General features: G+C 40.6%; 1 protein-coding gene across 2 annotated transcripts in view; it reads left to right on the plus strand.

Moving 5' to 3' along the window:
- CHTF18 (chromosome transmission fidelity factor 18) overlaps positions 1 to 14,538 on the plus strand; it is a 52,921-nt gene that overhangs the window by 35,047 nt on the left and 3,336 nt on the right. For both annotated transcript variants that reach the window (XM_051969340.1, XM_051969346.1), the window contains exons 18-20: positions 1,415 to 1,545; positions 8,093 to 8,237; positions 12,567 to 12,704. In XM_051969340.1, the coding sequence (XP_051825300.1) occupies positions 1,415 to 1,545; positions 8,093 to 8,237; positions 12,567 to 12,704 (414 nt within the window). The remainder of the gene's footprint in view (positions 1 to 1,414; positions 1,546 to 8,092; positions 8,238 to 12,566; positions 12,705 to 14,538) is intronic.

Raw genomic sequence — 14,538 nt, forward strand, 5'->3', positions numbered from 1 at the left:
TAATTGGAGCTTATCCACAAGAGGATAACTTCATTGATGATTGTTCTGGATACCAGGCTAGTAGAGGTTCAGTTGAAAGAAAAGGGGATTTTTACCATGGAGAAGAGAAGACTGGAAGATGGACACAAATGGCTCTCTTCAAATATCCAGTGTTTTCATGTGGAGGGGATTGGCTTTGTCTTGTTTCCCTTAAGGGCAGAATTTAAAACTATTGAGTAGAGAGTGCAGAAAAGCAATATTCAATTTAACGTAAGGAGAACCTTGTTAACAATTAGAGTTATCCCAGAATGGAATGGGTTGCTTTAGAAAATAATGAGTTCTCTATTATAAGACATTTTAAATGAAGGCTTAAACACCTGAGTTCTCTTTTCCAACATTGAGATTCCAAGGCCCTAGCTTTTCTTCAGTCTCTAGAAATGTTAAATCTCTAGTCTGGGTGGGAAGCAGCTGGCTCTTAATAGCTATTTGGCAAAATGATGCTGTGTAAAACAAGTAGAACCAGAAAAACATTGTACACAGTAACAGCAAGATTTTGCAATGACTGGCTATGACAAACTTGGTTCTTAGCATCTGGTGATCCAAGTCAATCCCAATAAATTTTGGATAAAAAATGCCCTCTGCATCCAGAAAGAGAACTATGGAGAATCAATGTAAATCAACACGTGCTGTGTTCACTTTTTTCTTTTTCTTCTGTGTTTTTTTTTTTTCCTCATGGTTTTTTTCTTTTTGTTCTGATTTTTCTTTCTCAATATGACTCATTTAAAAAATTAATGGACATGTATAATCAGAAAAAAAAAGAGAACAATGGAAAAAACAAGTTTAAAAAACATGGTCATGGACAAATCACTTCATGTCTCTGGGCCTCCATTTCTTTGTCTGTCTAAATTTATGATCCTATGATACTTTATGAAGTTTTGAGGAAAGGATAGTTGATATGGTAAGCTACATAATAATGGTAACAAATTACATGTCTGTAGTGCATCCCTCACAGCAGTCCTCTGAGGCAGGTAATATTGGGTTTCAGAGAGGGGAATAGTAAGGTTTCAATATTAATAACTGGCTAAACATGACCTTGAGTCCATGTCCTCTCTCCATTCATTCTTCTGCACCATGCTGTCTTTCATGGAAGCCTTCATGAACCACCATCTTGGAATATTATTCCTTAGACTGTCAAGATAGAAATGTAATAGTAACCAAAGGAACATTTTTACACTCCCAGACTCTAGCAAAAGACTTGGCCCTAGTATGTGGGCCAAGGCACCCATCTGTTTTTATACTGGGTCTTACAATTTGGGGATATTTGAATTATATGGTTGTTGGGTTTGGGGAGACCCTCTTAGAGGGTAATCTCCTGGGTCCCTGGAGGCCTTTCCCAGTGACTGAGCCCTTCTCCCTTTTGAATGTTTCTTTCCAGGTGAGCACCCAGCTCTATAGCAACAAAGAGAAACAGCAATTGGCCAACCTCATAAATATCATGTTGGCTTATAATCTCACCTACCACCAGGAGCGGACCCCTGATGGGATGTATACGTATAAACTGGACCCGTAAGTCTCAGTAATGCTAGTGATAATGCTAATTGCTCATATCTGTGGCATTTTATATGTGCAAAAAGGGTGGGTTCTAGACCTGTGATTCCATTACTGGAGGCAACTTCTCATCGTGGCTACTAAGGCAGATCAGCAACTTCCTTGGCTTTATAGTCTTAAGAGAATGACTTGGAACCCCAAGGGAATAAGTGACTAGGGTCATCCATTATAAATTATTGAATCCAGATCTTCCTCACTTCAAGGGATCAAAACTCTTATTTCCTTTTCCACCAGTGCAGTTTTTTGGTTCCTCCCTTCAGTTTTATACTTTACAAAATTTTTCCATGACAAGTTATTCTAGTAAGCAGATTGTAGTTGAGAAAACTGCAATTCAGGTGTAAAATTGCTTAATAGTGCTTAAAGCTTTGGCACATAGGTGCTTAATAAATGTGTATTAATTGCTTGGCTGACTGACTGGAATGACTTTCCCAGTGTCGATCAGATCAAAAAACCCAAGCCTCTTAACTCTCACTTGGAGTGGTTTGCCATTTCCTTCTCCAATTCATTTTACAGATGAGGAAACTGAGGCAAATGATTAAATGACCCTCCCAGTCATACTGTTAGTAAGTGTTTGAGGTCAGATTTGAATTCAGAAAGATGAATCTTCCTGACTACAGGCTTGTCATTCTCTAATCACTGTGCCACCTGGCTGTGCCCATCCTGGGAGTTGGGTATAACCAAACAAATGTGGATGGTGAGTATGGGTAAAGTGGGAAGAAGAATTATGTGATCAGAGACCACTTAGGATATAAAGAGGAGGTTCAGGCTATATTTAAATGAATGGGGAAAATTAACCATTAAAGAGGATGTGATTGGAGATAGTCGAGAGAGCTCTATAGTACATGAAGATAATGGAATATTATTGTTCTGTAAAAAATGATGAGCAAGCTGATTTTAGAAAGGCCTGGAAAAATTTTCATGAACTGATACTGAGCAAAGCAAACAGAACCAGGAATATATTGTATAAATAACAGCAAGAATGGGCAATGATCAACTATGAAATCCTTGGTTCTTCTCAGTGTAATTCAAAGCAATCCCAATAGATTTTGGACAGAAAATGCTTTCTGAATCCAGAAAAAGAACTATGGAGACTGAATGTAAATCAACACATGCTGTGTTCACTTCTTTTTTCTGTTTTTATTCTTTCCCATAGTTTTTCCCTTTTGTTCTGATTTTTTTCTCCCAACATGATTCATAAAGCAAAGTGTGTTAAAAATAAATAAAAAATAATATTTTTTTTAAAAGAGGAAGGGAGGGAAGGAGAAAATTTAGAACTCAAATTTTTAAAAAATATATATTATAAATTGTTTCTAAATGTAATCGGAAAAAAAGAAAACTTTTTTTTTTAAAGTAGAAAGAGCTCTGGACTCATGCCCCAGCTCTGCTTTTAATGCTCTGTCTGATCTTAAGCACTTACATTTTCTCTCTGACTTCCATTTTGTTTTTTTGGAAGAATTCAATGGAAAATAGAACATTGCTCCTGGAGTTAGGAAGACCTGAATTCAAATTCAACTTCATATACTTAGTAGTTGTGTGACTCTGGGCAAGTCATTTAATCCAAGTTTCCTTAAAAAAAAAAAAAAAAAAAAAAAGAATGATGGATTCTCACTAATAGTCTGCAGTGGGAGTTGGAATCAGGCACTTTTTTAGAAAGATTGTTTTTGACTGAACCTGTGATTTCATTACTGTAGAGAGTTCCCAGTGAGGAACTTTCTCTACCAATTTAAACCAGTACCTTCTTTATAATTTAAAGTCTTTAAGAGAGATCTGGGGTACTAAGGGGTTAATTGACTAGCCCACAGCCAGACTCCGCCAGGATATGGTGGCGGGGCAGGACTTGAAGACCCAGATCTTTTTTTGACTATGAGGCTAATTTTCTATCCACTTGGCAACGCTACTTCTCTATTCTAATTTTTAAATCTTTTTGGGTTTGGTTCCTTGCCCTCTGAGAAGTCATGTGAGAAATTTTCATTGTGCCTATAAATTATCACATTGAGAACTTCTCAGAGACCAACAGGCCAGAATATAGATCTTTTGCATGCTGTTTTAAAAAATTGTTTTTAGAAGCCCAAGTATCTTATTGGCATTCTGCCTAGGATTCAGAAGCATTTACCTAGTTCTTTTTTTTCACTGCCTTTAAAATGAAGTTGGAATTAATGGGGAATTTCTTCTCATGTCCAGAGGACTCAGGACACTAACGGAAGAGAGATTTGGCCATGTCCAGTGCCCATGGGCTCACTCATGGCTGAGCAAGGCTCACAGAGTAATAAGCTTTTCTGCCATGTCCTCTTGTCAGGTCAGAAGGCCAAGGACTTCTGGCACTCCATGGTGGGAAGCAGATGGCCAACTAAGCCCCAGCATCCCATTTGTCTTCATTCACGTGGGTTTTAAACACTCTCATTGCCTTATGCCTTCCCCCTTGAGCTAATCTCCTTATTCCTGTACTTAATCTTTAATTCCAAGGACTCCCTCCGTCTGTCTTGCTTCTTAATTTCCTAGAAAAAAGATCTCTTTTCCTTTTCATTTTCTTCGCTTTTCCCAACTATAATGTCTTTCCCTTCTCCTTTTCTCTCTCCTTCTTTTCTGGCTACTGAATTCTAATCCTCCCTACCCCTCAACATCCCTAAAAACACATAATCTCAGTGCTAGAAGGAGCATCAGAGATCATTGTGGGCCATTTCTCTCATTTATAAAGGGGGTGTGACCTGGAAGGGGGAAATGTCTTGCCCACTAGCATATACTGAAGTGATGGCAGAACCAGTACTAGAATCCGAAACTGTTAACTGTGCAATATTCTTTCCCCTCTATCATGCACCTCTAAAATATCATGGGACTTTGAACCTTTTGGTTCTGCAAAGTCAAAAAGGTAGGGAGTCAAAGAGAAAACAAAATAGTCCTCAGGAGTGGTATTTGAGTCAGAATTCCCTTCAGGGAAACAGCACCTTAAATTGGCTAATTGATTCTACAATTCTATATAATTCTTATTTATCCTATAATTCTAGAGTCTTTGCATGGAAAGAGACCTTTGGAGGTCACATGATCTAACCCTCGCATTTTACATTGAGCAAACTGAGCTTTGCAAATGTCTGAATGAGGATTTGAATCCAGTGCTCCTGACTCCCAATCTGGCTTTCTTTCAACCACATCACATTCTTGTTTGTTAGAGTTCTAAAGACTTAGAAAAGCAGTGACAGAGACTTAGGGAAGGGGAAGCTTTTCATTTGGGCAGGCCCAGGGGAAAGAGAGAAGAGATATTAGTCAGAAAAGCATTCTGATCTGATTTTGCCATGGACAGGGCATAGTCACCTCAAAAATGACTTTTCCAAGCTATGCTTTCGGAGTGAATTCTTTTTTCCAAATCCCTCCACCCTGGATTCCACTAAGGGGCTTAGTGACAATTCCCACCAGAAAGGTGATTGGCTCTTGGGGCTGGGAGCTTTCCGGTTTGGAGTGGGTGGTGGGGGTGACCCACATTGTCATTGAAATCTAGGAATCTGCCTTCCTAAAAGTCACCCATTCAGGCTCAGAGCTCCAACTACCCACCTCAAGTCTAGACAGGTGTCTATAGACCTGGTCATGTGAAAGCTTTTTCAGATGAAGAGTATAGAGCTTTAAGTAATAGAATTATGGTTTTCTCTTCCCAGTGAAGGGGTTGGGGGGGGCATCAGCAAGAACTGTGTGCAGAAGTTGGGGAGCTGATACCAGGGGCTACTGCTGTCCCTTTTCTCTAGACGCTGACTGGGGAGCCGCTGGCACTATACCCCAAATGTTCCAGGCCCGGTGCCACGAAACCCTGTTCATCACTGACTGGGGTATGCCTCTGGCTGTTGCCCTGATTCTTCTGGGGCTGATCTACCTCTGTATCTATCTTCCTGCCATCCTGCAGCATCACTCGGCTGTAGTTATGGAGACAGCTCAGAATGTCACGGAGGAACTCCATGCTGGAGCCCTGGGATTTTCCAGGGAGTAGAGGGTACTCTGTCCCCCTCCAGGCACGAGCCAGTAAGGGAGGAAGGGTGAGTGGCCTGGACCTCCATCCAGTTACAGGAGTCCATCTGGAGGATGCTCCAGCAGCCATGTGAGTGAATAACCCTGTTTCAGTTCCTACTTCACCTTGGAAGGAGTGCCTGGTTGTTAAGGACTAAATAGGATGCTGAATGACCTTTTCAAAGTGCTTGTGTTGTCAGGCTTTGTTCCTTAAGACCACACTAATCAGGAGTAGGTGATCATTCAGACAGAGCAGTACTAAATGGTATCTTTGCAATTTTATCTCTGAAAAAAAAAGGATGTGCTAAGGTTTTGCAGGGGTGAATGTTGAAAATAATCTTTGCGATATATTTTGAAAATAAAAAAAATATTAAAAATTTTTTTAAAAAGAGAAGATACTCCCTCCCCCCCTCCCAAAAAAAAAAAAAAAAAAAAAAGAATGTGCTGAGCAGGTTAATAGAACAAACCAGATTATAGGGATGGGTTTTAAATATTTTAGGGAACAAACTTTTCAGATACCTTTGCATCCAAATGTGTTCATTTTAAACTGGCAAACAAGGCTGGCAGGATCGCTTTCCTCTCTTCTTCCTTTTCACCTCTATTATATTCTTTTTTCAAATACCTTTCTTTTTCCTTTTCCTTCTCTTTCCTATTTTCATTCCTTTTCTTTCCCTTTTTTCTTTTCCTTCTCTGCTTCCCTTCCTTTCCTTCTTCCTTCCCATTTTGCCTTCATTCCTTTAGCCAGCCTCCCCATTTCTGTTCAGACACCTCTGTCTTTCCTCCTTTCCCCTAGCCCTTTGTCTACCTACCCACCTAGTCCATACCTTCCCTCTTACTATCTATAAGATATGTATAAATGCTGGCAAAGCTGGGCAGTTTCCAACCTGTGTAGACACAGAAGGTACACTCTGGCTGTATCTTCCAGCATAACTTTGGTATCTCTCCTCAAGGCCAACTAGGAAATTTTAAGAAAAAAAAAAAAAAAACCTGATTCTGGGTCTGATTCTGGCTTTCTCACAAATGATTCACTGCAGCCCTGAAGCTGATTCTGGGAATGTTTGCAAGGGCTCTATTTTTCAATTGCATGGGCACCATGATGTGTTATTTAGGCTGCGTGGATGTGGTTATGTGTGCTGATGTGCATATTTTAAAAACAGCTCATTCGTGAACTAGCCATTGGAGTCTGCCCCCAAGTACAGAGAGAAATTTAACTCTGAGGCTTCCAACAATGAGGTTAATTTTTCTAAACTCTTCTTTGGTTGGAAAACAGTTACTATCAGAAGCATCCTTATACTTACTACATCAGTGCGGGTCCATCCTCCTTCCATGGATGCACATCCCATGCCTTAGTGTGCTGGGTCCAAAGCCAAAAGGTCCCCATGGCGTCAATATTTTGGAAATTTGAGTTTTCTTAGAGATGAGTCTCTAAATCCAGTTAGTCTGGTCCTCAAACATTAAATCTCCACGCCACGCCACAGCCTGTGTACACTGAATGTCTCCTACTTCGGAGCTCTTATGAGAGCTGTCATTCTGAGAGTGGAACTGAAGTTCGGTAATCATCCATTCTGTACTGGGAACAAAGTAAAAAGTTAAAGAGATCCTGCCCTCCAGAATCTTACCTTCTACTCAGGGGATGTGACTTGTATGCAAATAAGTAAATACAAAATAATTTGAAGAGGGAGAGACTGAGCCCTTTAAGTAATAGATTATGGTTTTCTCTTTCCAGTGAGAGAGTATTGAGGAAGACAACAGCCAAGAACTGTGTGCAAAAGTTGGGGAACAAATAAGTAAATAAGAGATAATTTGAGGAGAGAGAATAAACCTTTTAAGTAATAGAATTATGGTTTTCTCTTCCCAGTGAAAGAGTATTGGGGATGACAACAGCAGAACTGTATGCAAAAGTTGGGGAGCAAATAAGTAAATAAAAGATAATTTAAGGAGAGAGAGAATAAGCCCTTTGAGTAATAGAATTATGATTTTCTCTTCCCAGTGAAAGGGTATTGAGGATGGCAACAGCCAAGAACTGTGTGCAAAAGTTGGGGAGCAAATAAGTAAATACAAGATAACTTGATGAAAGAGAGAATAAACAACCCTTTAAGTAATAGATAAGCCCTTTGAGTAATAGAATTATGGTTTTCTCTTCCCAGGGAAAGGGTATACAGCCAAGGACTGTGTGCAAGAGTTGGGGAGCTGATACCAGGGGAGCTGATTCCCTTTTCTTGAGAGGAAAAATTGCTTTCTTCTTTATATACATGTATTTCTAGCATCTAGCATAGTGCCTGGTGCAGAATAGTTAGTTACTCACCAAATGCTTATGGATTCACAGAGGAAATGGTGTGTGACCTGAGCCAAAAGTAGAAAAGTATTGAGAGATGGAGATGAGAAAAGCTTGGCTTGTTGAATTCAGGTGACAGTCCAGTTTAGCTGGGGCTAGCAGCAGATGGACCACCTAGGGTCAATTGGGTCTTACTTCTGCTTTCCCCTGTCTTATTCCCTTCCCTTCTCCCCAAACCATCAGGAATATAGAGGAGGTCTGCCGGTTCCCTGATCTCCCTGCCCGCAAGCAGCTGACCTATCAGACTAAACAGCTCATTGCTCGGGAAATTGATCTGGAGAAGATGAGGAGAGCAGAAGCTTCCATTCAGGCTCGGTACGGTGGCCCGGTGAGTAGGCTGGACGCCACGAACCCTGGTTCTCTCCCCTGTGGAAGGGGAGAAGACACTTGGATTGGCCAGGGTGGGAGGATGGAGATGGGGATCTCCCTCCAGTGCTCCACAGGCAATCATGAGTAGTTTACTGTCTTTCCCTTTCTTTGGCCTTTGGCACTGACTTCTTGAAAGGGAGCTCAGAAGACTGCCTCCTGACATCCTAGCTTGTTTTGTCTGAGTGCAGTTAATTTGAAAGGATGCCCAAAACTTGAGCGTTTTCATTTCAGGCCCTGCAGACCAGCAGCTCTGGTCTTCTGGGAATGCACTGGGTAATTCTGGGAAATGAAGCCCCTGCACCTACCCCCATTCATTGGGATGAATTTTCAATACCAAAATCAAGGACTGACCTTCAGGGAAGGTGGAGCAAGATAGTCTGGGCCTTAAAATTCTAAAATTATTAGAGATCATCTAATCTCTTCCCCATTAGAGTCTGAATCCTTCCTGTAACAGCTCCAATACACAGTCATCCAGCCTCTTCTGGAAAACCTTTGGTGAGGTTGGGTGCAATTTTATAAGTGATATACAAATTTGTAAAAAATTATAAAAATGCAGGTTTGGCAAGGATGGAATCTTACCATCTTATTGTCAACATATTCCTTTTTCTTGAACCAAAATATGCCTTCCCATACCTTCATCTCCTGTGCCCCCTCAATATTAATCCTACCCCACTTTGTAAAGCTTAAGCCTTTCCTTGTGTATAGTGTCTGGCACACAGCAAGCTCTAGTAAGTGCTTGCTGATTGACATATAATTCCCTATGATAGCCTTCCAGATAGTGGAAGACAGTTCCCATGTTTCCCTAATATCTTTTCTATCCTGAAAACTTCCCTAGTTCCTTCAGCCTTATTTGTCAATCCTGTACTTATTTGTCAGTGATCTTCCTGAAATATGATTTCTCCAAACAATATAATACTTACAGGGGGTATCTGACTGTGGCAGGTCACTGCCCCCCTCCCTTTTTTTTTAACTACCATATCATATTGAGCCTTCAACCTTATTCCCCATCCCAGACCTTTCTCCCACCCCCAGCCCTCTTTACAATCACAGAATGTCCACCTTAGCCCTGTGGTGAGGATTCCAGGTAAGCAGTCGGACTCCCGGAGCTCAGCAGGTTGTCTTGGGGGTGCACACCTAAGGTGGATTAGAAATTACTTAATTTATCCTCCTCCCTGGATTTCTTTTTCCTTTCCTCTTTAATGACTCACAGCAGAAACCTCCTCCCTAGTGCATCCAAGGCCAGGATAATTAGTCCTTCCGAGGCAGCATGAGAGCACACTTGTCAGCAGAAACCAGCATGGAAGGCTGCCAGGCTAAAGCCCCGAGGAATTTTTGTTTGCATCATGTCTTTGGGGAGACATGGGGCCGCCTCGGCCTGCTGCCCTCAGGAGTTGGCCCAAGTGCAACAATGGGTTTAAAGCTCTCCATCTCGGATCGTCAGAGATTGCAAGAGATTAACTGGACCATGCACTTGGCAAGATATTAGCCTAAGGAAGACAAGGTTAAAAAGAATGCCTGTTGTGTCCCAGCTAAAATAAGAAACAACTTTTAGCTCTCACAGGGTGGAAGAGTAACGTGGTAAAGTAGCAGACATGGCCCCAGTTTGGGAGCTGGAAAACTTGGATTCTGGTCCCAGCTCTTTTCCTAGGTAGCTTTTTGACCTTAGATAAAACTACTTCTCTCGTCATCCATTTCCTCATTTGTGAAATTGCAGGAATGGACGAGGTGATCTCTAAAGCTCCTTCCAGTCTGATGTTCTGTAATTCCAGGAGCTAAACTCCTGATGCTTCTGTTTAATAGTGCATCGATTTAACTGTCAGCTATTGTCCTCCATGGGGAATTATTAATGCACCCAAGCAAATAGGCAACCGAGAGAGGTAGTTTTAATGTTTATATTTATTATTTTGTATCTAAGGTTAATGAAGTGGGTTTGTTTTCTTTTAAACACGGTTGGTATGCTTGGAGTCCCTAATGAAGACAGCTACTCTTAAACAGCCTCTTAAACTAAGAATCAGTGTGGGTACAGTGCATTAATTTGCTGATCCTTGATGGGCATTAAGACCTTTTACCATCCCAGAAATATCAAGATGGGCCCAGTTATCATGTCTTTTCTTCTCTGCTTTAAATATTCCCATTCTTTCCTGAACTTCAGAGCCAGTTATCTTCTCCCTCAGTTTACTAGACTTGTATGGTTGCTGATGCTTTGTGGTCCTTTCTATGCTCTTTTTGGAACCTGGAACACATTGTTAGCTCTGTAGAAAAGTATATCATATTTTTTTCCCTTTTGGTTTGACTTTTCTTGCATAACATGACAAATATGGAAATAGGTTTAAAGGAATTGCCCATATTTAACCTATATCAAATTGCTTGCTGTCTTGGGGAGGGGAGAAGAAAGAAAAATTTAGAGCACAAAGTCTTGCAAAAATGAATATTGAAAACTATGCTTACATATGTTTGGAAAAAATCAAATAGTATTGAAAAAAAATTTTTTTTAAATGCAGTAGATTCTGCCACAATCCAAATAATAATAATAAGTACACTATAGTCTAGGCTCCTGGACTGGTAAGTCAAGTCAGTGTGACCTTAGACAAATCTTTGCCTTATGGACCTGAGAGTTTACATTACTTAATTATGGTTATTGAACAGAATAATCTGGAAGCTCTAAAAGTATATACTTTTTAAGTTGGGAGTGGGGGAAAGCAATAGGAAAGCGCTCCAACAGTTAATATCCCTGAGTGCCCATTAGATTATTTATATTAAGGGTCTAAGACTAGGCCCTTCTTTCCCAGGATTGCTGCCCTGGGACAATTGATTGGCAATACACACTGTGTCCATTTCAATCCCCTCCTTGTAGAAGTAGGGAAATAAAACACTGATTCCAATAACTGTTCTGCTTAGTAGAACTTGATTTGGGATAATCCGACCTGCCAGGCCCTAGCCTTTTGTGAACTTGGGGTTTTTCTAACTAAAAAAAAAGGGGATTGGCCAGCTCTCCAGGTCACCTTGCTAGCTCTGTGTACTCCAGTGATCTCTTTCCCACTTACAAGGTTCCATTTTGCTTTGAAGCTGCTTGTGTAGACCTTGTATCTGCCTTTCTGATTCTACTCCATTATTCTCTCTCAAGTACAGTATCATGGAGAATTGGAAAATGTTTCACATGATCTTCCTTCTCCAGCTGTTATACTTCCTATATATAGTGATTGAAAGTACATTTAATTCTATACAGTTTAGTTGTCCCATATGGACGTCTCATTTCCCCTGCCAGCCCCAGGAACCCACCTTCATTCAATTCACGGACTGCTTGTTAGTGGTATAGTTATAGAGAGTTGTCAGAAAGGTCTGGATTCCAATCCTGCCTTTGATTGTGATTACACATCATGGTTATGTGTCTCCCTACTTTATATATATGCTCAGTGTCTCCCCACTTTAACTCATCCCAAGTTTCTAAGATTTAATTATTACAAATTACAGAGAAGTTGTTCTTCGTTGATAGAAGAAATTACAGATTATGAAAATTATTACAAATTATAGAGAAGTTGTTGGTCTGCAGTGGTAGGAGAAATTACAAATTATAGAGAAGTTGTTGGTCTATGTTGGTAGAAAAAATTACAAATTACAGAGATTATTGCAAATTACAGAGAAGTTGTTGGTCTACGTTGGTAGGAGAAATTACAAATTATGGAGATTACTGCAAATTACAGAAAAGTTTTTGGTCTATATTAGTAGGAGAAATTACAAATTACGGAGATTATTACAAATTACAGAGAAGTTTTGGGTCTACATTGGTAGGAGAAATTACAAATTATGAAGATTATTACAAATTACAGAAAAGTTATTGGTAGGAGAAATTACAAATTACGGAGATTATTACAAATTATAGAGAAGTTGGTCTGCATTGGTAGAAGACATTTCTTGTCAGAAATTCCCACACCTATGAAATCATACAACCAGATTACTATTACCTAAATTTGGGGGAGGACCATTTGATGCTAGAAGAGATGTTTCTGTTTCTATCTTGTAGACATTCAAAGTATAAACTTTTTTATCACACAAAAGTTTTCTGAAAACTGGTTGACTGGTCTCAAGAAATGGAACCAGAATCCCAAGCCTCAGACCCTAAATCGCCATTGGTAACCCATATATGCATACCCTGGTGCGGCAGAATCCCAAAAAGGACCCTTAATAGTGCTTGGTGATGGGGACTTGGGAGTTGTCCGTGGAGTGAGTGGTCAGGCTTCAAGGTGTTCCTGAAATCTCTCTTGTTCTACATTTCTCCTCCCTCTAACAGACAGACAAGGAAAACCCTTCAGTGATGGAGAACCCTCAGGTCAGCAGTGGGGAGAAAGGGACACCCATTACTTCCATCCGGAACCACGAGCAGCGTCTGGAGCACATCATGAAGAGAAAAACTATCTTTGATGAGAAGGTGAGTTTGGAAGATAGAGATGTGGCTCTTCCTGGCTCAGCAATGACTTGCTGGGTGACCATGACTCGATTCTTACCCGTCTGCAGGTCTGTTTTTTCCTCTATGAAATGGAGATGATGATGTATGCTTCAAAAATATCTAGCATTTAAAAAAAAAAAAATCTAGCATTTAAATAACGTCCACTAAGTTCCAGATGCTGCCAAATGTTATTAACTGACTTGGTTGTCTCAACCACCCTGGGAGGGAGTGTCATTTTTAATTCTTACTTTATAGAGGAAGAAACGGGCAGACAATGAATTGCTCAGATCACAAAGCTAATTAGTATCTGAGACTAGATTTGAACTCAGGCTCCCAACTGCCTGCTGAACCTCTCTACCTGGATTATCTTGGATGCCCCATCTCAAATCCAATATGTCCATCACTGAACTTGTTAATTTTCCCATTTTTTTTTCTATTTTTGTCAGGCGCAGCATTCTTTCGGTCACACAGATTCTCTACCTAAGAGTCAGTCTCGTATCATTTCTACTTTCTCTTCTTTCCCTCCCCACCCCTTTTCCAATCAGTTGTCAAGTCCCATCAATCCCACTTCCTCAGCATCTCTCCCAACAATCACTATAGACTAGGCCATCACCATCTCTTACCTGGGACTTCTGTAACAGCTTCCCAAATGGTCCCTTTGTCTTCCACATCCCTTCTCTCCCATCCACCTTTCACTTGGATGCCGAATTGATTTTAAAGTGTGAGCCTGGCCACGTCACTGCCCAACTCGAGAAGCATCCCTTCTTCCTGTTGCCTTTAGGTTAAGAGGCAAGTTCTTGACTTAAAACACTTTACAAGGCCGGTGACACTTTGGTGTTTTGTGTACATTCTGCTATCAGCACAGGCTGTCCCTCATACTGGGAAGGCTCTCCCTTCACCCCATCTCTTGGAAACTCCCTTCCTGATCAGCTCAGAAGCCACGTACTTCAGAATTTCTGCTGTTTGATTAATATACTTACCCCATCATCCCTTCCTTCCCCACCCTCCCCCCGTCCCACCATCCCCATCACTTTGAATATCTTTTTTTTTTTTTAAATCCTGCATTTACTTTTCTCAGAACATGTTAAATCCTCACCAATAGAATATCAAGTCTTTGGGGGCAGGTACCGCATTACCTTTGCATTTGTATACAAAGTCAAAGCTTGAATGTAAACTAAGGAATTTAGACTTTATCCTTCATTCAGTGGGGAGCCATTGAAGGTTTTTCACCTGGATAGAGACATAATCAAAACTGTTTCCTTGATGTTGGACAAGGGCTGTGAAAGTTCCTTAACTTTCTGGATATCTTAAGACATTTCCTGGAGCTATCCTTCTTGCCTTGTGTTGTTAGAAGCCTGATTTTATCTGTGTCAAACTCTCTGCATCCTAATCCTGCTTCAGTATAGACACCTGAGTGGAGGGCCTATCCCTAGTCCAGGAGGAAGGCTAGACTTGGGGCCAGAACATGGGTTCAGGGCTTCTGGAGGAGAACAGGGCTCTATTTGTACCCAGAAAGAGGACCATGGGGACTCAGTGTGTATCACAACATAGTATTTTCATCTTTTTTTTTTGTTGTTTGTTTGCTTTTTTTTCTTTCTCATTTTCCCCTCTCTTTTTGATGCAATTTTCCTTATGCAGCATGGTAAATGTGGAAATATATTTAGAAGAATTGCACATATTTAACCTGTATTAGATTACTTGCTGTCTAGGGGAGGGGAGTGGGAGGAAGGGAGAAAAATTTGAAACACAAGGTTTGGCAAGGGTGGATGTTGAAAATATCTTTGCATGAATTTTGAAAATAAAAGGCTATTATTTT

Source organism: Antechinus flavipes, chromosome 1 (genome assembly GCF_016432865.1).
Source record: "Antechinus flavipes isolate AdamAnt ecotype Samford, QLD, Australia chromosome 1, AdamAnt_v2, whole genome shotgun sequence".
In the NCBI taxonomy this organism is placed as follows: Eukaryota; Metazoa; Chordata; class Mammalia; order Dasyuromorphia; family Dasyuridae; genus Antechinus; species Antechinus flavipes.